Source organism: Cygnus olor, chromosome Z (genome assembly GCF_009769625.2).
Source record: "Cygnus olor isolate bCygOlo1 chromosome Z, bCygOlo1.pri.v2, whole genome shotgun sequence".
NCBI classification, from domain to species: Eukaryota; Metazoa; Chordata; class Aves; order Anseriformes; family Anatidae; genus Cygnus; species Cygnus olor.
In genome coordinates this window covers 59,860,578-59,888,477 of record NC_049198.1, presented here as the reverse complement: position 1 = coordinate 59,888,477, position 27,900 = coordinate 59,860,578, and the positions used below count along the sequence as shown (strand labels likewise).

Below are 27,900 nucleotides of genomic sequence, written 5' to 3'. Positions count from 1 at the left end.
CCAGAAAAAGCTCCACGTGAAATACGTTGGTAGTACCATTTGGCACAGGCACAATTCCCAAAAGACATGTAGGATCTTCTAGACAGGTTGCTGTGGAGCATGGGGAATATTTCTTTCCCCCCTGCCTGCCTAGTCCAAAATCTTGTCTTCGTAGATTAAAGTCTCCGATCACTCACAAGATCAAGGATGACTACCCAGAAACTTCTCATATTATTTCATTGCTTCCAGTGTTTTTCTGCTCCCTCTCAATCTATGTTAAGGAGATTGCGAAGACAAATAACTTTGCAGATATAGGAATAGCAACCACCCTAAGGAAAATTGTATTTACTGGAGAAAGAGAATCAGAGTACAGAGAAACACATATGCAAAGCGTTTGATACTGTCCTGCTTAACATTCTTGTCTCTAAATTGGAGAGACAAGGATTTGATGGATGGACCACTCGGTGGATAAGGAATTGATTGGGTGACCACACTCAGAGAGTTGCTGTCAATAGCTCAATGTCCAAGTGGAGATCAGTCACAAGTGGTGTTCCTCAGGGTTCAGTACTGGGACCAGTGCTGTTTAACATTTTTGTCGGTAACATGGACAGTGGGATGGCACGCACCCTCAGCACGTTTGCCGATGACACCGAGCTGAGTGGTGCAGTCAACATGCTGAAGGGAAGGGATGTCATCTAGAGGGACCTGGACAGGCTGAGAGGTGGGCCTGTGCAAACCTCATGAAGTTCAACAAGACCAGGTATAAAGTCCTGAACCTACGCCAGGGCAATCCTAAGCACCAATACAGGCTGGGCAGAGAATGCACTGAGATCAGCCCTGAGGAGAAGGACCCAGAGGTGTTGGTGGATGAGAAGCTCAACATGAGCCAGAAATATGAGTTTGCAGCCCAGAAAGCCAACCGTATCCTGGGCTGTACCAAAAGCAGCATGGCCAGCAGTGTGAGGGAGGTGATTCTCCCCCTCTGCTCTGCTCTTGTGAGACCCCACCTGGAGCACTAGGGACCTATTAGAACAACTCCAGAGGAGGGCCATGAGGATGATCAGAGGGCTGTAGCATCTCCTATGAGAAAGCTGGGGATGTTCAGCCTGGAGAAGAGAAGGCTCCAGGGAGACCTTGTAGCGGCCTTGCAGTACCTAAAGGGGGCCTACAGGAAAGATGGGGATGGACTCTGTCAGGGAGTGTAATGCTAGGACAAGGGGAAATGGCTTTAATCTAAACAAGGGCGGGTTTAGATTAGATGTTAGGAGGAAATTCTTTACTCAGAGGGTGGTGAGGCACTGGCACAGGCTACTCAGAGAAGCTGTGGATGCCCCTTCCCTGGAAGTGTTCAAGGCCAGGCTGGATGGGGTTTGAGCAGCCTCGTCTAGCGAGAGATCTCCCTGCACCTGGCAGGGAGGTTTGAAAAAGATGGTCTTTAAGATCCCTTCCAACCCAAACCATTCTGTGATCCTATGCCAAAGGGAAAATCAGAACTAATTCACTTATTTTAACACACAGGTGCTCCGCATTCCCTTGGAAGTTTCGTAACATAAGCTGCAAGCAGCAACTGCCAGAAAGAAAAAGATTAACCATGTCTTCTCAGCTTTTTAAATACAAAGACCAAGACCAAGATTTGTGTTACACTTTGGAAATGCAAAATTTGGAAATACAAATTCTGCCTGTCTGATCAACTAGAAATGTAGTAATTCTAGACAAAACTGACAGATTTTAACAACTGCTTGAAAATTAAGCTTCATAAACACTATGAAGAGATGGTTCTTCTGAAAGTCCCAACCCCACACAGTTACCTGTTAAATAAACAATTTTTTAAGGGTATATATTCTGTTATTTAAGGGTGAAGACCTTCTTGTTTTTTAAGAACATTTTTTTTACCTCCTTATAGATAGAGGAAGCATAAGACAGCGCAAATAGAATTACCAAAACAGAAACTTAGAATAAACATACGTCAGTTCAGTGCTTTCTTTACTCCCTTCTGTAAACTGCCTCCAACCGGATTTTTAAACATTAGCTTTGAAAATGCTAATGTTTATTATATTTAACATTAAAATATCAGATGTCACCAACCTTCCCAAGGTCTTCACTGCCTGATGTTGGAAGATGTAATTATTCACATACATGCTCTTCTCACCCCCAGTTAAGATCCACAAGGAATCATTCATTAACTGAATGAAATCAACCAGCAAGAGTTTTTTTTACAAACATTCTGTTTCTTGTAATGATGAAAACAAAAAGCTACAACAATTAAAGAATATTCATTTCTATGTTCTGTGGTATAGATTTTTCATCCTCTATTTATGAAGCTGTAGTTCCTACGTTTTAAGCCTTTCTTAACAGAACATCGCCACCTTGTGACTGTGGACGCTTATGGGAGCTTCCAGAAACCAGAATAGAGGACCTTGTCACGGGAAGGCTGATAGGCAGCAAAAAAAAAAGTGAGGAGGAAAGATGCTTTTTGTTATTTTCATTGGAACAGTTTCCTAAGTAATTTGAAATGCAAGAAGATATTTACAAGTTGATTAAATAATTAACAATTAAGTAACAGTATTTACCATCTCAGATAAGAGAAGCCAAGCTTTTAGCTCACACTGTATCAGATCAGTTTAGTTCAGTAATATCAAACATAATTTGAATTCGATTAAAATGTAAAAGATTAAGAAGGAAGAAATTCAGACAATGTCAGGAAAACCTTCCCAGAAGTGAGATCTACTCACTGGAGATACAGACTCTTGATTCCTCGTGGCATTTTAAGTCTAGGCTATACGTAAGCCTACATTGCAGAGTTCCAGCCCACAGTTACCAGATGAAAGCAACTCTGTCTAGTCCAATAGATATTTTCTTTCTCAGACTTTTTTTTTTTTGGCTCCAAGATATCTAATAGTCAAGACAGAGATCTCATTTCTAGGTAAGCTCCCCACAGTAGACCACACACTATTGCAACTATTATTGACGTGTTTCTTTCTTCAAGACCATACTACCACTCCAGCTGCACTCAGTTCACTGACTTCAAAGTAATTTTATGAGACGGGAATCAAAATAAAGACTAACTCAATACAATCTTTTTTTTTTTTCCCTAAATTCTCCAAAATTAAGTATCACTACTATCTTGTGCTGAATGTAAGCACAAGAAAACACACATGGTAAAAACATGTAAAATCATGTTGTTCCCAACATCAAATGGAAAAAGTGGACATGCCTGGAGTTTTCAGCTTGACCGGAGAGTGAACACAGCTGCACCCAACACTGAGCAGTCTCGCAGGTCTCTGCCAAAAGCAAGGAAGTATCCACCCCACCACATTACCTCTCGGTCAGTTGAGCCTGGGAATAATGACCTTTACAGCAGCAGCAGTTTTAGGGGAGTTTTAGGGGAGCATATTGGCAAAGTGTTTTCCCTTTTAAAATGCTTGCTAAGGCATTTTCTCCCTGTTTCTTTCATTGCTCGGTACATTGGAAGGACCATATTTATGCTTTTCCTGCCAGTAAAGTGCAGTTCCTGGCCCTGTTCCGAAGCTACATGAAAGCTTTTTCTCACAGCTGCCAAGGGGAATCCTTTCAGGGGTATTGCACGTACATCACTGTGATTAAAAATAGCAGCAGCAGAAGTTATCAAGAGACTAAGCAGGGTAAGAAATAAAGGTGCCGTTTGGAGGCTCTACAGAGAAAGTCACATTGAAAATCCTGCATACAGGCCCATTGAACCAACACCTGTTTTGCTATAGATATCAGTTAAAACAGTGTCAAATCCAAGTTATGATATCCAGTCTTATTTTCGTCTTTCTTAATTTATTAAAGATGAGATTAATTCAAAACTGAGCCTCTTTTTCGTTGCTTCCAGGAATACAGTCCTCACTGTGAATTAGTCTCAGACCAGTAACTCACCTTTGTATACTTTGAATTATGTCACTAACAACCTGTATTAGCAATGATCAACAGAAGTAAAATTTACACATCTTATACTGTGTTTTTTTAGAGAAAGCTGGCAAGACAAAATAGCATGCATCATTAATCATTAAAAATAATCTTGATACTATTGTGTGGCACTTGGTTCTAAACCTACATATAAACATACTGCTAATAGAAAAGATTTTTCCCTAATGCTAATCATTGGAAATTGCAAAGAGTTTGTCCAGTGACCAGCTACAGACTCATTTCATTTTAAAGGTAAGATTAGGTGTTACAGTCTTCTGTGATCATGCTGTATATTTCAGCAGTTAAGCAAAATATGGGCCTTGTTCACTAAACCAAACTGCCCAGTGATGTTCTAATTCACTTAGTACAGCAAATTATTTCATTGACTTCCCTTGCACTGAGCATTAGCTTTAAAGTCATATTTACAAAATTAATGAGCATAAATGAATCTAAATGTCATGTCTTCTCTGAAAGAAATCCCATTCAATGGCCTAATTAATTTGAAATTAGCTTCTGTTGTTTATTATTTTTGTTTACCTTCAAAATTTTTCCAGTTTCTCTTGTGCAACAGAAATGTAGGTCTTTTTCTCATATATTTAAAGACTGATACTTTTCTAAGTTCTACAGGAAATGACTTTAGTCTGAATGAAGCAGAAAAAAAAAGCATTTTTTCCCCCAGCCTTAAAAAATAAAATGAAATAAATAAATAACACTCCTAAGTTCTCTATGATTTTTAGAAAATGGTTCATGTGACAGAAGTTGATAGAAAGCTATTACTCCATTGGCACAAATATTTCAAAACCCAATAACACATTATCTTGAAACACATAGGATTTTGTGCCTGGAGTAGCATATACCTGGATATTTCGTGCATTAAAAATAAATCAGCTATTAAACCTCCATTTTATCTATATGCTGGATCTCTAAACATATCACAGATCTCATTACGTTGTTACAGATGTCATCCTGCACATCTAGCAGCATCTGGGAATATGCAAGAAAGCAAGCATGAAGTCCTCAAGTCTCTTTCATTTGATTACAGGCTAACAGACAGATATTCAGGTTAGTCACTCCAGGGACCCTGGTAACATTCATCCTCCCTCTTTACAAATGGCAGCAGAGCCCAGGAGCAGAACAGCCATAACCAAGCTTCATAAAGAAATACAACCAGCTGTGCACTTTGGAGTTGTTACTGAAGAACAGACACCAGGAAAGGGGGACGAACCCTGCTTCTGGACAAAAGCACAGGGCATTATTCACTTCAAAGTTTAAAAAGTTCCCACACGGTGTCAAACCAAAAGGAATTTCTTCATGAGGCAGGTCTCCATCTCAGTGTCCTTTAAGCAGTCCTTAAGAAAAACAGTGCAGTATCTACCTAGCCTGGAGACATATAACAGCAGAAATGCTCTTAATTTAAAGCATGCTGCATTCCAGGTTGTTTCTAGCAGATCTGTTGAGTTCTTGCTGAACGTCTTGTCACACACATGTTAAAGTCTAGTGGCAAGAGACTCAAATTGCAAACTAACAATTACTATTACATCAGACTGTAGGTCAGAACATTGGTAACATCACAGCTGTCTGTGCTAGCATTGTATTTTAATGTGCATGCGCTATGAGGAGTTTGCAATGAGAAGAGAAATTCAAGCTATATGAGATTAAATAGGACATGTATGAATTAAGAACTGAGCACAACTACACTAACTGGGTTATAACTTAGCAGTTTCAGCTCCTAGTTCAGGTGTTTCCACAGAAAAATTAATAAATGTAGTACAAATTAATCCCAGATGAAGTCAATCCTTTATGGTTTCCTGATCACAATACCATCAGCAACATTCACTATTGCACTTCTTTACAATAGCCCTGTGGCTTCATATCACTTCCATGGTACAAACTGAGTTCTTGTCCAGTTCTATTCCATGTCTATGACCAATGTGAATTATGAAATAATGATTATTGCTTTATACCTATAAAGCCTTAAAATTCTTACCTGGCCTGGGGATGTTGGGTCTTGCGTGTTCATAAACATGAAGCATGAGTACAGGAAAACAGGGAAAACTAGAAACTGAATTTGGATTAAACAACTCATGTTTTATAGGGTAAGAGAAAGGAATAAGAAAAGTTTCGAATAGAATCAACCCAAAATATCCTTCAATCCAAAATACAATGATTTCTCTACAGTATCCTTAACCTTCGTGACTCTTCTCTGGGATCAACTTCCAAACAAGGCTACCATTTGCAGCTGAAAGAATAAAGCTTTAGTTTTCAAAGGATTTCCAAAATTTCTGACTCAAAAACTTCACTTAATACAAGCTGACTCTACAATACTTGTACTTGCTTCAAAACTATTGGGTTTACTCTTAGACATTAACATTTTGCATACTTATATTCAAAACAAAACCTTAAAATAAATGTAGCAATTTATTAATAATGATTTAGTAGTTTTAATACATACTTAGATGATTCAGCAGCAGCCACTTTATGGCATTCTTAAATATCGGTAACCTGTAAATCAGGGGAACAGTGAAGTGACAGAGGCTTGGAACAGGTTGTGTGCTATGCAGAGCACCCGGCAGTAACCACGTTCCCTTTTCCCTCTGCAAACCTGGTTCAGAGCTGCCTGAGCAATTACTATGTCTGCAGAGTGTGCCCTGCAGAAGCACAGATCTGCCTCCCACCATGCCTTGTGCTGTCCAATACCTAGCACAGGATGAAGGGGCATATTTTATTATCTCTTGCCTATAACTTAAAAAAAATAATACTGAAAATTGACTCCAGTTTCCAAACCATAGTCCTGAAGAAAAGAGGCTATTACTGGCATTGAGAGGAAACCCGACTACAGAGAATGCCTGGCGGTCTCTAACAGCACGATAAGCCTCCAGGTCCCAGGTAGGCTTATGCACATCTTCTGTGCTAGGTCGGATTTAATGGGCTATGTTGTGCAGGAGGTCAAACTACACAATTTAATGGCCACTTCTGTCTTTAAAGATTGCATAAAGTCTGGGAATGTCCTGAGCAGAACACACTGGCAGTCTCCAATCAGAAAGAGCAGAGAACCAAGAGTTATTTGAGTCTCAGCTGAAATCCAGAGAAAGGAAGAGGGTCAGGCAGAGGTAATAGTGGATGGCTGCCTCTCCTTTCCCTACCTCAACATTTTTATTTTTTTTTACCTGCTTTAAAAGCTCTGCCTCCTCACCTTCCTCAAGATGTGCATGACCAGGAATTATTTAGTTGCCTTTTGAAGTCTTTGGATTATGGTAAGAGCATGCAATACCTGTCACAGGCAGAACAAATAAAGCAGAAACTAGAAGCAGCCCTCAGCACATTCCCAAATGCAGAGCTTTGGCACGGCAACAGAATCTCTGGCAATGAAGAAGTCACTTCTTTGCAAACAGAAAAAGCAATGCACAAGATTTATACCCAAACGTTCAAATAAAGTATGTGGAAAGCAAAAAATAATCCTGGCAAACCACAGACAGTACCTAGCTAGTTGGACTGACTTCTAGAAGTCAGCCACCGGTTGTATCTTAGCATATATTTTCTTCCCCTGGCACAAGCCCAGGGAACATGGAAAGTCCACCAGATATTCTCTAAGCTTTCACCACTCCTCTCTAGGAAGGCCTATTTGTTTCTCCTGCTGTGATGGCCTTCCTCCCACCTTACACTGTAGTTAGGTCTGGAATCACCACCAGGGGAGACAGCATTTTAATTTTTTCCACTGGTTTTGGCACCTCCAGAGGTGATGCCTCAGCCAGAATGGCCACTGCCTCTGTATGTTACTAATTATCTGCCATTCAGACAACCAGGATTCCCCTGCTGGGCATGGAAGAGACCCAGCTCCAGCAGGGCTCACAGGCAACCATTTTAATGACCACAGCAAAACAGAAAGCACTGTGAAACCCCCCACCTCTCCAGCATGGCGCTGGGGCTTAGCTCCATGCTGTACTTGCCTTCACCCAGCATTTAATTAAGTATAGATGATGGGCAACCTTTTGGTGGAGCCTCCAAGTTCAGAGATGTTGTCTTGCTCTACTCGGCAACTTTCTCCTCCCTCCCGCCAGCAAACACAAAGCAGACCTGCACTTTTCTGGTCCCCTTAAACAAGGCATAGGTGGGTGCCAGGAGCCCCACGGACCACTGAGACAATGTTCTGGACACTGCAGAACTCCTCACTGCAGAGCTGCCTCAGGATGGATCAATACAAAAGCTTTTATCTATTGTTGCATTACACAGTGCTTCATACAGCCTCCACTCTGACAGCATTAAGACAACAACAACAACAACAAAAAAAAAAAGCTGGATGTTGTTAAAAAAAGATACCAATCCACAGAATCTGCTGTTTATGCCAGGTGCAGAGTACTTTGAGCAATGGGAACACTTAGTGGCTTAACGCTTGGTATAGCTTTTCTCTCCCTTCAGCACATTAGCCAATTTCAGACCTAGGAAGAAAAAAGCACACTCCAACTCCTAAAAAGAAAAAAGATAAAAAATCTCCATGGCACAGGGGTCCTTCAAGGCAGTGCTCTTCCTAATGCTGTGTTAATGTTTCTTCCCATGCACACAGAGGGAAACAGTTGCAGCCCGAGGCAACACGACTAGCACCTTAATTTTTCACAGCTAACTATATATCCAGATAAGCTCTGTGTCCTGGTTTACAGTGAACACAGCTCATGTTTATAAGATGGCCACTAACGGCGCCTTGTAATTTCAACACTACTGCTGACACATTTCAGTAAAATTGTGGTGAAAAGAGTTACCACTCTCAAGCTCCACTTCAGGGGGAAGATCCTCTTCAGTACATTCCTGAAGTCAGATCCAGACAAAATTCCAAGCTATCTAATACACAGAAGTGATGGAGACAAATCCCATATTAGTACAAATAGTACTAACAGCACAGCCCGTTTCAGAGTAAATGCCAAAAAAAAATCATGCAATAAACTTCTGTTTCTTTCTCATCCCAATTTAAGGAACAAGAAAGCTCCTGAAAAGCTAGTCAGAAAGACGTCCACTGCCTCCTCTCCATCCCACTATGTTCTGATGTCTTTTCCCTTCCCTACACATTTTTTTTCTGTAGCTGCAAAGAAAAACTTGACTACTGTCTGTCATGGAACACTGTCCATTCAAGGAAACCTTGCAAAGACATCTATGCCCAAAGTCCTTTCTGGGCTTCTAAAACACAGTTCACGAGAACATTGTGTGTTTAGAAAACAAAATTTGCAATAATTCCACAAAATGTACACCATCAGGTGTCCTCTACTGCTCCCATTAAATAACACTCAAAACAACAGAGAGGTTATAAGCGGTGCTGACAAGATTACAGTGGAGAACCCATATTTGTACCTCAAGTTCAAAAATAGTTCATGTTGAAAGTCGCAGAAAATGGGTTCAGATGATTTGTTGCTATTTTTTTCAGCAAATTCATCACAATGTACTCTCACTTGTGCTAAAAAATAATAAAAAAATGATGTAGTTACTACTTACTGCAAAATTTGGGTGAAGAACAGTAGGTCAGGTACCAAACATAGCTCGTTCGTTTTATTTTTCCTGCTGACATTTTGCATGCAACCATTTAAAACTTCTTTATTTTGGCTATCAGCCAGCTATGTTTGAGTTCTCTGCTAAGTAAATGTGTTCTTTTTCCCTTCTTGATCTGGGGACTCTCCTGTTTGTTTCTCATTCCCTGCATAAAAACATTTGTCATAAAATAGGCAGAACATTGAGAGAGCCAGTTTTCTTATGGCTGATTTCAAGAGAGAAGTGTTGCAGTGCTGCAGAAAAAAACAGCCTTTGACTTTCAAAGAACTTGCTGCCTGAAATGAGCAGTAAATTTGAGCAGAACCTGCAGGGCAGAGATTCCTTATTGGAGCAGATTGCTTTTGAAAAGGATTAAGCTTTGACTGGCAGAGAGAAGTAGCAACATGCCAAGAATTTGATTGTTGTCCAAGTACAGCCAGGGTTCTTGTAGGCTATCTACACCATTATTATATAAATTAGAGTGCTAAAGTAGTGATAAATCTATCCCAAGGAATAAAACAGGACACATGGATGGATTTCAAACAGCAATACTTGATGCAAATTAGTGTTTAATTCTGGATTCAAGATTGAAACACTTATACACTTCTTTTCTTTGTCTACTTTAATAAAAAATAAAACTTTTTCTTTACTGTGTAAAGCTGACTATTCTTTTAAAACTTTAACTATCTTTTTCCTCACCTACTTTCAGACCCAGTGAGCCACTTATATTTCTGGTAGCCTTTTTAGTGACTGCACCAGGTCCTGCAGTAGACAATTTTAGGTCTTACCTAACTTTGTAATGACGCTGCACCAAAGTATAAGTCCCAAAAGTATCCAGTGACATTGGTCTGGAGCCTTTAGAGTTGCACATTTTACTTTTTTTGTTGTTCTTTTTGTAATGTTACTAATAATAATACCATGCAAAGTCTCAAGCAAATACAAAGCTATAGAACTTACTCAGCTCTGTGAGTGAGAGAAAATGCTTCCCAAGTTTACAACGCAAGTAGAGTACAAAAGTGCTCTAGACAAATTCCCTCAGACAAAGAAATAGCCCACAGCAGGGCTCAAAGAGTTATGCAGAAGCTTGCTGATGTCTGCACTTCAGCTGGGCAAGGAGTCAGATTTTCCATGTGCTGTGTGACCAAGAGCTGATCTAGGTCAAATAAACAAATGTTAAACTGCTTTAATACACAGCTTTGCAGTAAGAAGCACTTCACAAGCATTGTCTAGAAAACTCCCAACAAGCAAGGCAGATAAATACCTCTCTAGACAGCTGGGAAGTTATAAGCAAGTTAAACAAGATCGTGGAGAGGAGTTGCACCAGGGCTGGGACCTGGATCCTGAACCCTGTCCTGAGCTGTTCTTTTGTCTTAAGAAACCATACTATTGTCAGGTGTTTCTTGCATGTAAGCTGTGTTCCACAGCAGTAATGTTTACACAAGGACAGTATTATTTAATGGCTTTAGCACATCCTTATTGCACTCACCTCTTACCATCTGCTTTCCACAACTAAGAAAAAATACTTAAAAACATAACCTTTAAGACATGTCTTTTAATATCTACCTACAGAAGTACTTCTTGTCGTCCTTCCCTTTAGGGAAGTGAAAACTCACGGATGAGTATATATATAAAGCAACAACCTTATAAGTAATATAAGCAGATATGAAGCAACAAGTTACCACGTAAATTCCTTGCCATAACTCACTGCTTTTCCTGGGGAGAGGCCATTTCATTTGCAAGTGCTGATAAATCTAGGTTTTGTTTTAAAATAAAATTCCCAGCAGACGAAAGATGATATACAAGCCAACTGCACCACCTAGCTTCACCCTGAAGGATGTCCATAGCCCTATTTTTCATGACATTGGTGTTTATATTCCTTCAAAGTGAATGCCTCTTCCAGTATAACCACTACCCATCCAGTATCTAACCACCAATTTTACAAACAATTTTTTATCTGTGACATTTTCAAAGTTTAAGAAACCACTCCTGTAAAAAAAAAAAATGCAGTGTTGGTGTTCATAGGAGAGTAAGAGATATGTTATTTACCCTCGCATTCTTTTATCTTACACAGACTTGATGTGACCTTTCAGACGGAGGTTGTTTCCTTTAATTCTCATCTCCACGTTTACCAGAGCCTCACAACATCTGTTGTTGGTTTGAATCACTAAGGAGTGAAGGAAGCACCATAAATTAAAACAAACAGAACATGTGAGCTCCACCACTTGTTACTCATTCTGTGCCTGCAAAGTTCAAGGCTCCCTTGATCCCAGTTCCAGCAATATTTTATTTTCTAAGAGTATTAAAACAGGGTGCCCAAGTTTAAAATAAAAGCTGATACCTTCCCACTAAGTATCAATCCCAACAAAAGCATGTTTTTCACAGTTTTTCAGCTTGAATATTGGGAAAAGAAACAAAAAAAAATAGCCTCCATGTACCTCCTTTGGGTAAATGAATCATGACCCAAATCTTTAATTCCTTTCTGAACTTATCCTTCTTCAATGCTCTAAAAAGCAAAGGAAGCAGAAAAAAGTAGCCAAGCTATGGCTCAACATCAGACTAAAGAGCAATATAGATATGGCTACAGTGCTCTCATGTCCACCCAGGCCGTGGTCCACCATAGCATACTTGCACAGTGCCTCTGCTGACATAAGACAAAGAAATTCACACGAAAAATATCTGTTTGCCATATATACATTAGTTTAACCAGCTCAGTCCAACTAATGCAGGTAACACGGAGAATAAGTTAGAGCACCAGTCCGTGAGTCTCTTGGAAGCTTCCCAGCTTGTTTGTAAGACTTTACAAAGTGTTCTGTGCCCCTTCTGTTTTTCTCTTGTCAAGTGCTTTAGGCCTGTCCTAGAACAAAAGAAAGGAGTATCCCTCTTTCATATAAAGGCTGTGGATAGCACACAGTAATTCACTTACACCTCGACTAATATAGTATTAGGGCATATTTAAAACATAGCAGTGTCTAAAGTGATGAAAGCAGCAGCTACTGAAATAACTTTGAAGTCCACTTCAAAAAGAAATTTGATCTTGATGTTGAACTCCCTGTCCTACTAAAAGTAATTCTGGAACTCAATTTCTGCTGATTTGTTTGAGTTATATCCCTGAATCAAATCTGAGACACGTAGTTACTCACTTCTTAAAACGGAAATTCAGAAAAAAATTTCAGAGTAAATTTACAGTTCAGCCTTGGTGCAGCATTATATGATCTACCGGTGAGGCTTATGATAAGGGAAGTTTGCTGTTTTGTTGTTGTGGTTTGGTTTGGTTTGGTTTGGTCTTTTACATGTGAAAGTGGTAATGATTATAAAGCAGACTACACAATTTCTCTTGAAAACGCAATTCATTATTATGATGAAAGGTCACATCATCAAGAGGTTTTTGTACAACTGAAGTCAAGCAGTTCCATTTACCCAAATTCCACTAAATCTAGTGATAAACATTAACTGATGTTCGTGCTTGTGAAATTTAACCAAGTATACAAAAGTTTCTGATTATGCACCAACTATTTTACAGGTATGTGCTATCCCTGGAAAAAAAGAAAAAAAAAAAAAAAAAAAAAAAAAAGCACACATTTTGCTGTCCGCTCTAGCAGAATCATCTCTTTTTTTTTTTTTTTGAGATTATTTAAATAATGTGGTACACAGAGACAGTGTCAAAGTGCCACATTGATATTAGTCTTTGGCATGAGCAAACTGGTTCATGAATATCACACTAAATCTCAATTTGCATCTCACTGGGGACTGAATTGATTGCCTGAGAAGATAGAAGACCTCCAGTTGGAAGACTTCAAATGGTTTGCCTGCTGCACATTTCTTCATGCCTATAAATAAGAAGGCTCAGGAAAGCTAGAGATTTTCAGACAGCTTCTTCTGTAAAATTTTTAAGAATTTATGTGAAGCCACTACATTTTCCTAAATAGCTTAGTTAAAATCAGCAAAGTGCATCAAAACCTGCTGCAGAAGGCAGCATTGCTTCTGCAAAGAAAGAACAAAGTGAAAGAAAACTGTTAAAAAGTAAGGTTTGTGCTCATATTTTGACAGTTACGAAGAGGACACACTGTAAGCTAAAATGTCACAGAAATTATGTACCCTTTTCCACACATCATGCTTTTAAAAAGATTATCAAGATGTTTCACAGGAACCGAAGATATTAAATGTATTTTATGTGTCACACAATTTTACTCTCAGTTTCTACCCATGTCTAGAACATCCTCATATAAAAGCAATTTTGACAATTGTGTTTTGTTCCTTAATCTTATTTGATTTCTGCTAGGTTTCACCAGATATTCTCTATAGATATAACAAAGTGTTACATACTTTAAGAGCCCTGGGCTACTACCTTTGCTCATACACCAACAGCACCAAATGCAATATGCGCACTCACGTGGGGAGAGTCACAAGATCAGGCTGTGGACCTCAAAGCCACACATTATACAGCAAGAGGCAAAAAAAAATAATTATTATTATTTCATACAGATGAGCTGGAAGTAGCTTTAAAACTCCATATGGGCATGACACATAAAAATACAATCTCCTTTCTGAATTGCCTGGGTCAATAATGTACCAAGGTTTTTTCATATTTTCAGGGCTCTAACTTTATATCCTGTAACGCGATGCAAGGTGTTGCCTCAGTCTGCTTTCCTGAGAACTGATTTGTCTTTAAACCCAGACTTTTGCTTTCACTTTAGGTGACAAACAACACCTAATTCCTTTCAAGAACTGTAAAAAGAATCACATCAAATAAACCTTTTAACCTAAAGAAGCATCACCTACTTCCTGTACTGTGGTGCCCATCAGAAGATGCAGTAAAGATCACAGCAAGATATCAGCAATGATGGCTTGAAAGCAAAACAGCATAGTCCAGGGGGAAGGAACAAGTGCAGCTAACTGTGAGCAAAAAGATGTAGGGCAATAGGAGACAAACTGACAATATTCAGCTAGTGAAACCCAAAAGTGAATACATCCAGAATGTGGCTGCTTTGGAACAATCACTACAGCTCCATATGAAAGAGAGGAAGAGAGAGAGTGAAGCTGCAGAAACAACTGTAATTCACTTTAAAGACAAAGTCACTAGGGGAAACTATGAACTGATCCAACTACAAGCCAGAGAAATTGGCCTGCCAGGTATGAGCTGTGATTTAATTTTGACAGCAGCCAGGATCAAGCGTTGAAAAAGCAAGCTGAAAATAAATAAATAATCCTACAGTGGAAATTTAACACACAAGCATTGTCAGAAATGGTCTTTGTAGATTTTGTGGCAATGGAGCAAAAATAGAAACCATTCAAGAGTATCAAAAAGCTACAAAAAGTAAATATTTAAAGAAATAATTGCTGCAAATGCACAAGTTTAGACTTCCAAATATTTAACAAATAAAAATATTTTAGAGAAAGGAACTAAATTCTGTCTGTAGCTAAACAGCTCACCACCTTTACTTTATTTTCAGAAATACCTTATTGAGGAGGTGCTGTGCCCCAAAATTTTCTTACATGAGCCACTGCTAAAGCTCTGACCTACTGTCTCGAGGAACTGTTAAGCAATGCCTGAATCAGCACTTCTTAAATAAGCTTTGGTCTTGTATGAGCAGGGTTTGCAAACCTGTGGCCGTCATCCACAAGCCTGCTCCTTTCCCCTTCCTCCTCACTCTAACAGTTATAGTGACCTGTCTACCTTGGAAGAGCTTGATCTACTCTGTTTCAGAGTATGTCAAATCCTGGCTGACAAGCACCAAGCTAGCATTTTTACTACTGCCCAGAAGATGGTGATGGGCCATTTTTCCCATTTGTTGTAATAGGTGCAAGGCTTCAGTAAACTGCCCGCTGTTCCCACCCTGGTATATTTTAGGAGGTTCACTTCTTTGCCCTGTTTTCTGCTTTAGTTTTCACTGCAGGCACGCTCACATTCAGTCAATACCAGATAGACTGGGTGTCTCTAAGAATCCGCAGTACAGAGCTGTCACATTGGAGGTCTTCCACAGACTGATGATCCTGCTAGCAGCCACACACAGCAACCAAGACAATCTCTTCAGAGACCAGGACTATATGAATAGCAGAGTAAAAACAAAGAAATGTCCATCCACAGGCTGATGAAACTGGAATGTGCTTGATAGCTCAAAATAGCACTTTTCCAAAACACTCTATGTGATTGTTTGCAGATATAACATGTAAAGAAAAAATGATAATAATAGTCCAAGTTCATTGTTGCACAGTGTAATAACTGCACAGACATTTTGCATGGATCACGCTGAAGTTCTGTGTATCCATAAAGACCATACACCATTATTTCCACTGGATGAAACCTAGCAAAATTTGCTTGGATGACAATAAAGAAAATTGTCCTGGTTTCAGGTAGGACAGAGTTAATTTTCCTCCTAGTAGCTGGCAGGGTGCTATGTTTTGGATTAGAATGAGAAGAGCGCTGATAACATGCTGATGTTTTAATTGTTGTAGAGCAGTGCTTACACCAAGCCAAGGACTTTTCAGCTTCTCGCTCTGTCCTGCTAGCGAGCAGGCTAGGGATGCAGCAGGAGCTGGGAGGGGACAGACCCAGGACAGCTGACCCAAACTGGCCAAAGGGGTATTCCATACCATCTGACGTCATGCTGAACAATATATAGGGGTGGCTAGCCGGGGCGGGGGGGGGGGCCGGCTGCTCGGGGATAGGCTGGGCATCGGTCAACGGGTGGTGAGCAATTGCATTGTGCATCACTTATTTCGTACACATTATTACTATTAATACTATTATTATTATTATTATTGTTATTATTATTTTCCTGTCTTAATAAACTGTCTTTATCTCAACTCACAGACTTCACTTTCCCGTTTCTCTCCCCCATCCCGGAGAGGGAGGGGGGAGGGTGAGCGAACGGCTGTGTGGTGTTTGGCTGCCAGACGGGCTAAACCACAACAAAAATAAAAGTAGTTCAACCAAGAAAACAAGGCCACTTTCCTCTAAGTTTCAAAAGTGGAATCGTTTAATGTAGACACTCAGCAAGATTCACTCAAAAATAATTTAAGCTGACTTCTTGACAATTACAATTCAGAAATGTGTCTGACTATGGCACTACTAAGAAATGGCTGTACAATTCAGATGACAATGGAACTGACAATGCACAAACGTAATATATTTCCGTTGTATTTTTTATTCAGAGATATGTCAGTAAATGACTTTGCACAGCAAAACAAGGTTACTATGCATCCTATTTTCTCAGTATTCCTTTGTTCAAAATAACCTCTGCTAGTACTTCACTTTAAAAAAATGAAAATATTTAAATCTACTAAAGATTTAACCAGTCTGAACATTTAAAGCTACCATATGATGCTCCTTACAGGTTTAACATAGGCAAATTGCTGTGTTGCCATTTACAGAAAAAGCATTTATATTCAGTTTTACAGAGCATATGTTATTATTGCTGAATTTCAAAAGTTCAAAGGATGAGCTGCAACAACTACCACCCGATTGTCTCTTGTAAAGGCAGTCTCAGAAGTCACTGATTCACTGACACGCTGTGGCACTGAGCTTATAATTATAGAGATCAGAAGTAAACTTATTTAAAATTATGATTCAAAAACTAATGTAAATATTTCCACACAGAGGACTTTTCAATGCTTCAGTAGTTTCAAGACAAGTCTCTCAGATTTGTTTTCTTATCTCTGATATGTCTTTCCTGAGTTGAGGTTTTATTCAGACACTAACGACACTCCCAAATACATATAAAATTATGTGCAACTTCACAGGAAAAGGAGAGAAAGCAGAAAATGTAAATGAGCAAGATAGAGTACAATTAGGGAAAAAAAATAAAATCAAAAACAGGTTTTCAGATTAATAGAACCAAAAATATCACATTAAGTAAAAATCCTCACCATGAGTATGGAGTTATGAGAGTTTTGTCATTATTAAAAATATTAAAGATGTGAAAAAAGCAAAGCCCTGTGAACCTTGGTTTAAAACATTTGCTTACCAGTAAAATGAAACCAACTGTGTTAAGTTTGATCATCATGAAAACACTGACAAATCATGGAAGGAAAGTAGCTTCAAGTGTGCTTTTAAGACCAACTCTCAATGTGTATTGGCTCCTGTGTACCCTCCTAGAGCTTGAAGCTGAGTGCGGGTTTACTTTTATGTAAAATGTTTGATTCTTAAGGGCATTCCTACCAACTACAGTCAGAGCAATGAATTCAATGAACATGTTTTGAAATGCTCATTTCAAAACACTCTCACATTGTGCTATGATAAAACTGTGTGGTGTCCACCACCATACTATCACACTCCCTTTCCTCACCAGGACAAGAGCAAAAAACATGATGGAAAAAAACTCTTGAGGTAAATACAGAGAGAGCACTCACCAATCACCATCACAGGTAAGACATACTCAATTTGGAGAAGATTAATGTAATTTATTGTCAAATGATAACAGTGTAGAGCAGTGAAGAAAAAAAAAATTTTAAAATAATCAAAACACCTTCCTCCTAGCCCTCCTCCTTCTCAGGCTCAACTTCATTCCTGACTTCCCCAACTCTTCACTCTTATACTCCTCACCCCAGGCAGCACAGGGGAATGGGAGCTGCGGTCAGTCCCTGATGCTTCGTCTCCACCGCTCCGTCACGGTCACTCTGCCCCTGCTCCACGTGGGGTCCCTCCCACGGGATGCCGTCCTGCGGAGGCTGCCCACAGGCAGCAGCTCTTCAAGAACTGCTCCCACATGGCTCCGTACCACGGGGTCCATCCATCAGGAGCAAACTGCTCCAGCACGGGTGCCCCCCGGCTGGGCGGCAGCTCCCCCCAGACCCCTGCACCTGCGTGGGCTCCTCTCCACGGGCTGCAGCTCCGGCCCGGGGCCTGCTCCTGCAGGGGCTCTCCATAGGCCGCAGCCTGCTCCAGGCCACATCTCCCTGCTCCACCGGGGGCTCCTCCACGGGGGGGCTGCAGCATGGAGATCTGCTCCATGTGGGACCCATGGGCTGCAGGGGGACAGCCTGCTCCACCAGGGGCCTCTCCACAGGCCGCAGGGGAACTGCTGCTGCCTGCCTGGAGCACCTCCTGCCCTCCTGCTGCACTCACCTTGGGGGCTGCAGGGCTGCTTCTCCCACATTCTCACTGCTCTCTCCTGTCTGCTGCTGCACAGCGTTTTATTTTTACCCCTTCTTAAATATGTAATCATATTGGCACAACCACTGTCACTGATGGGCTCAGCTTTGATGGAGCTGGCTGGAACTGGCTTTATCTTGACACAGCGGCAGCTCCTGGTCTCTTCTACAGAGAAGACCTTTACAGCCTCACCTGGCTACCCAACCTTGCCACATAAACCTATACACACACGCAGGGTAAAAATAAATAAATAAATAAATAAAATCATTGGACATTCCAAAAGTTTTAGTCGATGTAGGTTATCAAAGTTTTCCTGGAAAAAGTACGATATTTACATTACTAAAGAATATTTACCTTACTATTTCTTCTTCCCCTTCTCTTAAAAGCCAAGCTTGACTTTTTTTTCCTCCTCCTAAATGTTTGAATGAAAAAATTGCTGTCCATTCTAGAATTTAAGTCATCTCTCTCTTCTAAACAGTAATTGTAAAAGAACGAAAGGAGAAGATACTATCAGTGACGTTTAAAGCTCAGGAAAAGAGCTATGAATTCCTATTCTTACATTTGAAGAAACTTAAGTTTCCCATGTGTACCCTTGAAACCTATACAATGCAGCAGGGAGCCCAATGCACACTGGAGAATGTGAGGCAGAAAGAACAAATAAAGAGGTACCGTCACTTGCTGGTAAGCAAGGTTTACAAGGTTTAGGTTGGGACAGCAGTGTTTTAAGGCAGCTACCATACCCCTGCCAAGCCCTGGGATATGGTAACATATATTACAATCTTTACGGATAAAGAATTTTTCTCCAAATAATGGTATAGGAATAAATACAGATTAGTAGTATAACTAGCTATATCATAAAGACAGCAAGTCCAGTAATTCATTAAGACTGGGCTAGACCTAGTATTTGGGTTCCTGAAGACTGACTTACACGACCACAGCTGTCAGTCAGGCAAGAAGCAGGACACAGCCTCTTCTCTGGACAAGACTTCGCTGGCGCAGCCAAAGACCTCAGGGAATGCCGAACTCCCTAGCCACACTTTTTTTTTTTGTATTGTCAAGCCACAGAAGCACCACTTGGGCTTGTTAACTGATCACACACCACCCCTGCTGCCTCTCTGCTCCACTTCTATCCCTGGTACACATGGGGCCCTGAAATACTGTACAAGACAATACTACCAGTCCTTGTTTTGTGTGCACAGGCCCAGAAGTACTGGAGAAGCAATACGAGCCTCACACCTCCATTGCATCCATGGTCTCCCGCAACACCATATTAGACAATACCAGCTTTACAAAAACTCAGTCTTGGAAACACAAAACCAATTGTTTATGCATGGCAGTCCCTACACAGTATGCAAGAATGAGTACACTGGGTGTTCTGAACTCTGTATGAATATTTTTATTAGACATTGAGAACATAAGAACAGGCTCAGAAGCAGAAAAAGCTCTCAGTTTATTTTGAGAGTAACTACAAACATCGTGCTGACAGTGAACAGACTGAAGTTATACCAGCCTTATAAAACAGTAAGTTAACTTTTAAGGAGAAGCTCAAAATGAAGAAGAGTTTCAAATGTAAACTGTGCATTTAAACTACTTGCTGTGCTACTTAAAGCCCACAAACTTAACATGGTCCATTGTTTCAAACTTGCTTCCGAATTAAACTATTTTTCTAAATATCCACCACATAAAAAATAACCTAGTTAAAAAATACAATTCGGTCAAAACCAGGCTGGTGAATAACGTTATTGTTAAAACAAAGAAATACTAAAACCAACAATTTTTTTTTTTTTTTTTCCCCCCATTGCTAGCTGCATAGCATTACTAACAACTTCGGGAGCTTCTTGCGCCACCTTCTTCCTCTTCTTTATGTTGTAGGCACACTGGTGGTTCTACCACTTTTAAGTGGTGTTTTGACAACCATGGCTGAGAAAAGAAAAAGCAAGAAGAACATTTATTATTAACTGTAGCTGTTAATCAACAAACTGCAAAAACAAACACTGTAAGGATATATTGCATATAGATAGCTTTTCCTCTATCATAAAAAGGAAATAATACATGAAATCACCTACCTCTACTATATTACTTTACATCCTCAACTCAGTTGAGTTTTTTCTGCTGAAGGAGTACGATCCCAAAGCTGTAGCAACTGCTCTCCAACTTGTGGTTCCAGTTCCTAGAAACGAGCGGGAAATCTGAGAAGTTATTTCTACTGCTACTATTGAACATACAGAAACTAAATTTTCAGATATAAATTGTAACTAGTAAATTCAGAGTATGAAGGAATAATGTGATTTTACAGAAGAGTTTCCACATGGAGTATATAGTTTTGTTGAAAGCATAAATACAATACATATTAACGCAACAAGTCAGTTTCTACAACTTGACCTATTACTTCAAAGGTGTAGTGCAAAATTCTTCCAAGTAATGCTGCTTCTACCATATGAACTTTTTCTTGTTCCACAGCAAAGCCTCCATTAGTTCAACAGTAACTCATCAGAAGATTATGCAGAGTGCATCAATGAACTGTGATTCAGACTAACAAATATATCGGGACATCTGATAGGTGTCAAGTCTAAAGAAGGTAAAAATAAAACCAACATAGTTCCATCAAGTAATGGAGATGCTATGAGACAGTAATATTACCTGGCCATCTCTGCTTATTTGTACTTTCTTATTGTCATTCCAAGGGTTGAGCAAATGGTGTGCAAACTGAAAAGGAATGCTTTCTTTTCGGATCCACTCCACCTTAAATACACCTCCTAAACCAGCAGATCCCCAGTCTTGACTTTTCTCACTCCCTATCTCAGAAGACATTCTGGCAAATCCCTGGAGCAAAAATTGAAACGTGAAAGGAAAAACACAGTTAGATTAGATCTACTTGCTTTGGAATTAAGTAATGATTGGACTGGAGACTAAACTTTCAAATTACTTTGAGTGATTTTCATTCTCACCCAAGAAGCTGGATATTTAAAAATGTTTACATCTAGAAAATTAAAAGTATCTTTCATTTTTCCTTTTCAAATATGCCTCCTAGAATTTGACCATGAAGAATGCCTCTCAATCACTCATGACTACTGCTAAAAGACTAAACTTTTTACAAAGTTTAAAATATGTTGTAAAAGCATTTAAGTGTAAGGGATCAAGATGAGTGTTCTACTATAAAACAGTCCATTAGTTATTCTTTGCTAGCTATAGATATTTTTTACAGAAATACATTCCTTCATTCTCATTCCCTCTCTTCTATCGACTCTATGTGAAATTTTAACATAGCTGTTCATCAAAGAAAGGAGAAGTCAGAGTGGGTTTGGTTTTCTTATTCTTCAAAAAATTGGAAAGAAATTCCAAAAAGACAAGTATACAGACAGGAAATTAAAGAAATTCTAAACCCAAAATTTCTTCTCAGTTCTTTAAGCAAGATACCCCTATTTGCCTCCTATCCCCCCGCCCCCCCCCCAAAAAAAAAAAAGGAAAAAATACACACGCTCCCAATGCAGCCATTCAGGCAAATCTGTGCCAGCCATGACATATGTAGGGCACTGCTGTTCTTGGACTCCTGAGTTACCAGCACACACTACTGGTTTAAGACACTGTATTGGACTTACATGGCAAGGTTTTGGTAACAGCTGGGAGACTGCAGGGGTGGCCTCTGTGAGCAGAGCCCAGCAGCTGCCCCATGTCAGATCAGAGCCAGCTCCTGCTGCTCCAAAAGGGACCTGCTGCTGGCCAGAGCTGAGCCAGAGAGTGACACTGGGTAGGCCTCTAGGAAAGCAGAGTTAAGGAAGGGAAAGAAGTGCTGGGCAACAGCAGCTGGGAGAGAGGGGTGAGAAGCAGCCCTGCAGGCTATTGCAGAAGGAGGGCAGGAGGCGCTCCAGGCATGCAGCAGAAGTTCCCCTGCAGCCTCTGGAGTTCCCCTGCTCCACCAGGTGGAGCAGGCTGTCCCCTTGCAACCCATGGGTCCCACATGGAGCAGATCTCCATGCTGCAGCCCGTGGAGAGCCCCCGGTGGAGCAGGTGGATGTGGCCTGGAGGAGGCTGCGACCCATGGAGATGAGCCCCTGCAGAAGCAGACCCCAGGCCTAAGGACTGACCACAACCTTCATTCGTCATTTGCCTGCCCTGCTTCGGGAGAAGAGACAGAATAGGATAGATGGGGTTGAAGGGATGGTGCTTGTAGTTTACTTTTAGTTCAAGCTGTTCTAGTCTGTTATTAGGAGGCAACAAATTACATTAATCTCCCTTAGGCTGTGTCTGTTTTGCCCATGATGGTAATTGGCAAGTGATCTCCCATCCTTATGTCAGTCCATGAGCTCTTTTTCCATCATAATTTCTGCTGGTCTTTTTGAGGAGGGGAAGTGAGAGCGCAGCATGGTGGAGCCTGTCTATCTACTGGTGTTAAACCACCACAGTCCTAGATAGCTCAAGACAAACTTAAATGGAAATTAGTAGAAGGAATGGAGGTTAAAAAAAAGTGTTAAGCAAAGACAGACTTGGTGCAAGAGAACAGTAATAGTAATGTAAGTCTCACATTTTCATGAATGTTCATTGTATTGTCAAAACTGGAGGGCAAGGCAACATCAACTACCCACACTCCAGATTCCAGCATGTATTTCCTAGCCTGTTTCCTCCTCCAAGAGCCCCAATACAACAGACCATTTTTATAACCAACCAGCATGCCAAAAATTTCTTTCCAGTAGCACATCTGCATTTGCCAAATTATCACATGGTATCATCACGACAGATGTAATTTGACTAGTTCATGAGGTTTTTACATTTAGCTGACTTTTATAAATAGATTTATATAAAAAAGATAAACTTCAGTTACCCATAACAACTGAGTTCACCCTTCTCTACAACACCGTTAACATGCAACTTTATGCTACCAGGTCAGGCCTTTAACTTCAAATTGGACATCTTTTGTTGACAAATATCTTGCTAAGCTAGAATTTTTAAAGTAAACCATTACAGTACATTTTATATAGGTCACACTGATCACACCCTCTGACCTAAACATTTGACAATTCAAGACAAAGCTCTTTAAGTATCATGGTATGACTTCCCCCTCTCATAGATCTTAGAAAATACTGTTCAAGCAAAACAGCTATTATTCAAGTTAGTCGGAGACATCTATGTGTTTCCTAAATTTAGAAAGCTGCCATTGGATTTTAGCTGCTTAGTCATTTACTAACATTTACAGTGTTAGTTTTGGCATGCAAAGAAAAAGGTAGCAAACCCTTGCCTTTTTTTTGTGTGTGTCTTGTGTGTGTCTGCTTTTAACAGATTAATGTAGGTCATAAGCATTCCAACAGACGTTTGAAGGCAATTCACTACTAGCCTTTGAGCAAGAGGTTGAGTTACCTGAAAAGGCATATTACCAGAAGAATGAAGAACTTTCCTGAGCCACCAGATACATTTGCTTTTCTACTTTAAGTAAAAGGTCAGAAGTCCTTTTAGAAGCAAAAACCTCTGCACCATACGTATTCATCTACTAAACCATCAATCAGAGCTAATATTTAGTATTAACCACAGACTCACCTGAAAGTGTCCAGATCCTTGAACAGAAAATATTAAGTAAACCATGCTGCTCTCCCAGAAAGCTCTATTTAGTTTTCGTTCATTGCTTGGCCTTGTAGACCATACACCTTTCTGCTGAGAAATATCAAGGTTTTGCAAGTTGTTACTTTTCATTACGAAGTACCGAACTGGCACATTCGATCTTGGTGAAGGAGATTTGGAACCCTGGAAAAAATAAATTTAAATTAACAAAGTAAGTCAGGTTCTACGATTTTAATTTTAAAGCATTTTAGTACATGAAGATAAAACGTTTAACTGCATTCCTGCCCTCCATCCCCATATTCTGCTAGAAGCACAGAACCTCTGTGATGGTTCTGCCTGGATTGTTTTTTAAATGAATTTCAGGTCTGTTTTTACATTTTTGAAGCACTTTCCAAAGCAATCATTCATGAGGAAAAGCAATGAAGTATGGCAGAATATGCCTAAATTGTCCAGTAGGTAACTAAACTTCTTTGAAGTTTGACACACCTTCAGGTGAAACTAAGCTGCAGTCTAGAAGAACTAACTTTAAGTGCACTACTCATAATTCTACCTTCAGGAAACACTCTTTTACACTGGCTGAATTTAAAAATTGAAAGACCTAAGAGAAATTATTAAATCTTCCAATAAGTCACTGCCTAGGGGAACAACAGGTTTTCTTAGTTATTGGTTTAATATTACTTTGGTTTATTAAGTACGCAGGGAGAATTACACCAGTGACTTCAATAAAAATGCATGCTTTGTTAAAATAATTGTCATTAAATAAGTAAGGCAGGTAACACAAAATAAAACAAAGAGAATCAGTATCAGCGTATGCTGTTATGAAAACAGAGGTGTGAAAACACAAAAAGCAAAGAATTCAGAAGTGTACCATCTAATTCTTTCAGATCTGTATTATATACACTAATTCAGAGAAGAAATTAGAACACCTCTGCCTATATGTAGTTTTTTTTTTTTTAAATCGTATTTTTATTTGGATAGCTTTACTTCAGCTTTTATATTTTGGATAGCTTTTAACTCAGCAGTGTACGAAGAAGAATATTTTTTGCTGTACTAAACTAGCATAATGAGGATATTTTGTCTAGGTTTTAGGTTCCAAAAGTAAGTAAGTGTTACACAGCTATTAAAAAAATGAAAATCTAAGTTCTATAATGTTGTTGAAAAGTATCAGTGAATTTATTTTTGAAGTTCTGTTGGTACTAGAGGGGGATAATTTATGAGAACTCTACCTTTCCAGATATTGTCGAAGAAGGACTAGCACATGGGCTGGGATAGCTACTACTGTCCGTAGACCTCGCTGATGATTGATCTGACCTGTCATCTGATGTTCGTTTGGAGTGCAAAGTGTTTTTTTCCTTGTATTTCTTTGGCTGGAATGCTGGAGGCATAGATTTCATTAAAACTCTAAAAAGTAAAAGTAGGTACAGGATGTTTTAAGATACAAGAGTTTGATACAGAAGAATTTACATGTACATATCAGCCTATTCCATGAATATGCAGTTACAGTAATTCCAAACAATATCAAACACTTTAATAATAAATAAAATATATATGTTTATGCATTATTTTTGCATGCTAGGGTCAAACCTCTTCTGATACTTCTTCCCAGAGAAGACAGTTCACGAACGACATTCCTGAATGTCCTCTCAAACAGCATGCATACATACCAAATACTTATCAGTGAAATCATAGCTACAGCATTCTACAGGAAAGTACCAATTCTTCCATCTATATTTCCATTTTTTTCTTCCTTTATATGACCAACAGAAATTCAAGTGGTGCTTTTACAGATAAAAAAAATACCTCTTCTGTTCTCTAGAAGATCTCAAAAGCTTACTTTTCAGCATTAGACGAGTCATCGGACAATTCAGTTTCTGCTGAGCTTTTTCTACTGCTGGTTGACCTCCATGTAGATGCTAAAGGAAGTTCTTCAGAAGACATAGGCCTTGGCCTCTGACCAATTCCTGAAGGCTGCTGCAAACCTGCAGACTGTTCTTCAGTACTTAAAACAGTTATGATTGCTTTTATAATTATTTCATCAACTTGAGACCATGGTTTAGAAGGAGCTCGCATACGACGCAGAAATAAGCTATGCCACTTCTGTCTGAGTTGCAACAGCAAACCAGCAGCCTGTAATGAATTTCAATTCTGTTAAAGACTAATGAAAGTTAGATCAGACAGGTACATTCAGACTTAACAGGCAGCATCTGGCATTCTAGAACAAGTAGAGTCCAAGTCAAAGGGCAAGATTAAACTGTAGGGGAAGCCGGAGAAAAACATTTAAAGAAAGCTGCTAAGTGCTTTAAGGTCATTATTGGAACTTTTTATTTCAACTAGCTCTGCACCAAATTCAAGTTATTATACAGTAAACTTACAGGACTTATTTTTCACTTTTTTAAATCATGAAATGCTTTATGCCTTTTCTCTCTACCCAGTCTGAATTTATGCATGCTTCATATAAGAGGGAAAAGAGCTTAGTTCTAGGGGACATCACTTTCTTATGCAAACTTCAGCTCAAACGAGGTTAACTAAGTTTAGAAGACTCTAATCCAACTTCCATGTTATCAAAGCTTTGAACACCTCTACAAGAGATATTATTATTATTGGATCTGATTACTCAGTGTTTCATAAACAACTCTGCCTCCTAAAACAGCCAGAGCTTCTCTACACATTACTTACCTCAGAGTCCAGTTTGAGATGAAGCCATTCATCTAGCTTCAGTAGTGCTGAATTAGAAGTTGCTTCGTCCTCCACCTCACTATCACTGTTACCATTAGATACCCCATCCCCTGGATTAAATATATATATATAAGGTGCGTTAACATTCCTATATATTTTCTACTTACAAAAAATACTCAGTATTGTATTACCTTGAAATAAACCTACCTTCCTTCTAAATTTAACTCCACTTGATACTATTTCACCTACTTTTCAAAGAGACATTTTAAGATCACTTATTTCATGCAAATACATCGCAGTAACAAGTTTGTTGAGCTACTTTTGCTTCAGTAGCAGAACTCCAGCATCCAGACATGCTGAAGGTCCTCCTACGTAAGGAGCTGTATTGAGATAATTTGACTCAAACCACATAATGATTCATTGATGTTGATGATGGTTATCACACAAACCTTTGCCTGAAGCTGTTTGCAAAACTGCACATCACTCTATGCATTATTTCCTAGTAAAATAGCAGATTAAAGACACACATAAAAAATAGTTATATAGATATTAAGTATTATTATTATTTCTTGGGGAAAACATTGCAGTTCAATCAGGATAAATACCTTTTTTAAAAATAACAGGTAACAGTTAAAGAGCAAGACAAGAAAGCTTCTAATAAACTCTTATTTTGATTCAAACTAGTATTTCTAGAGAACAGGCAGCAGGACAGATTATTTCTGCTTCTATCCCTACAGCATTCCACTTAAATTAAAAAAATGAAACTGTATTCCCAATTACTTCTAGCCACTAGGATAGCCAATTGTTTTTAAAAGTTATCAGTAGAATAAAACATAATGTTTAAAAAGCATGTTTTAGCTGGAATCAATATATATATTTTGCCATACCGATAGTTTCTAAATTGTTTGAGTTACTGTTTGAATAATCTGGTTCAAACTACCAGAGAAAGCAGTCTGTAGGAGAAAAAACGTACACACTATACTTTTCAGTACTAATATTGTCATGACACGTTTCATAATATTAATTGCATTCTTTATTTCATTACTAACTATAATTTGTGATACTTCAGAACTATGTGAATATAATTTATGGATGGGGATTCATTAATATTTGTATGCATTAATTTAAGTGATGTAATATTGCTTGCATCTTTATTGGGGGGAAAA

The 27,900-nt window shown here is 39.3% G+C and overlaps 1 protein-coding gene across 2 annotated transcripts in view; it reads right to left on the bottom strand.

Annotated features, from left to right (window-relative positions):
- Positions 1-20,300: 20,300 nt before the first annotated feature.
- Positions 20,301-27,900, bottom strand: part of YTHDC2 (YTH domain containing 2) — a 39,144-nt gene continuing 31,544 nt past the window's right edge. Inside the window, exons 24-30 of one of the 2 annotated variants that reach the window (XM_040541099.1) lie at positions 26,735-26,844; positions 25,893-26,185; positions 25,285-25,459; positions 24,038-24,241; positions 21,149-21,331; positions 20,575-20,678; positions 20,301-20,428 (exon numbers count right to left, since the gene is read on the bottom strand). In XM_040541099.1, coding sequence (XP_040397033.1) covers positions 20,598-20,678; positions 21,149-21,331; positions 24,038-24,241; positions 25,285-25,459; positions 25,893-26,185; positions 26,735-26,844 — 1,046 coding nt within the window. In that variant the 3' untranslated portion in view covers positions 20,301-20,428; positions 20,575-20,597. Of the gene's footprint in view, positions 20,429-20,574; positions 20,679-21,148; positions 21,332-22,485; positions 23,861-24,037; positions 24,242-25,284; positions 25,460-25,892; positions 26,186-26,734; positions 26,845-27,900 lie in introns of those variants that run through there. The other variant, XM_040541100.1, reaches the window with a different exon arrangement.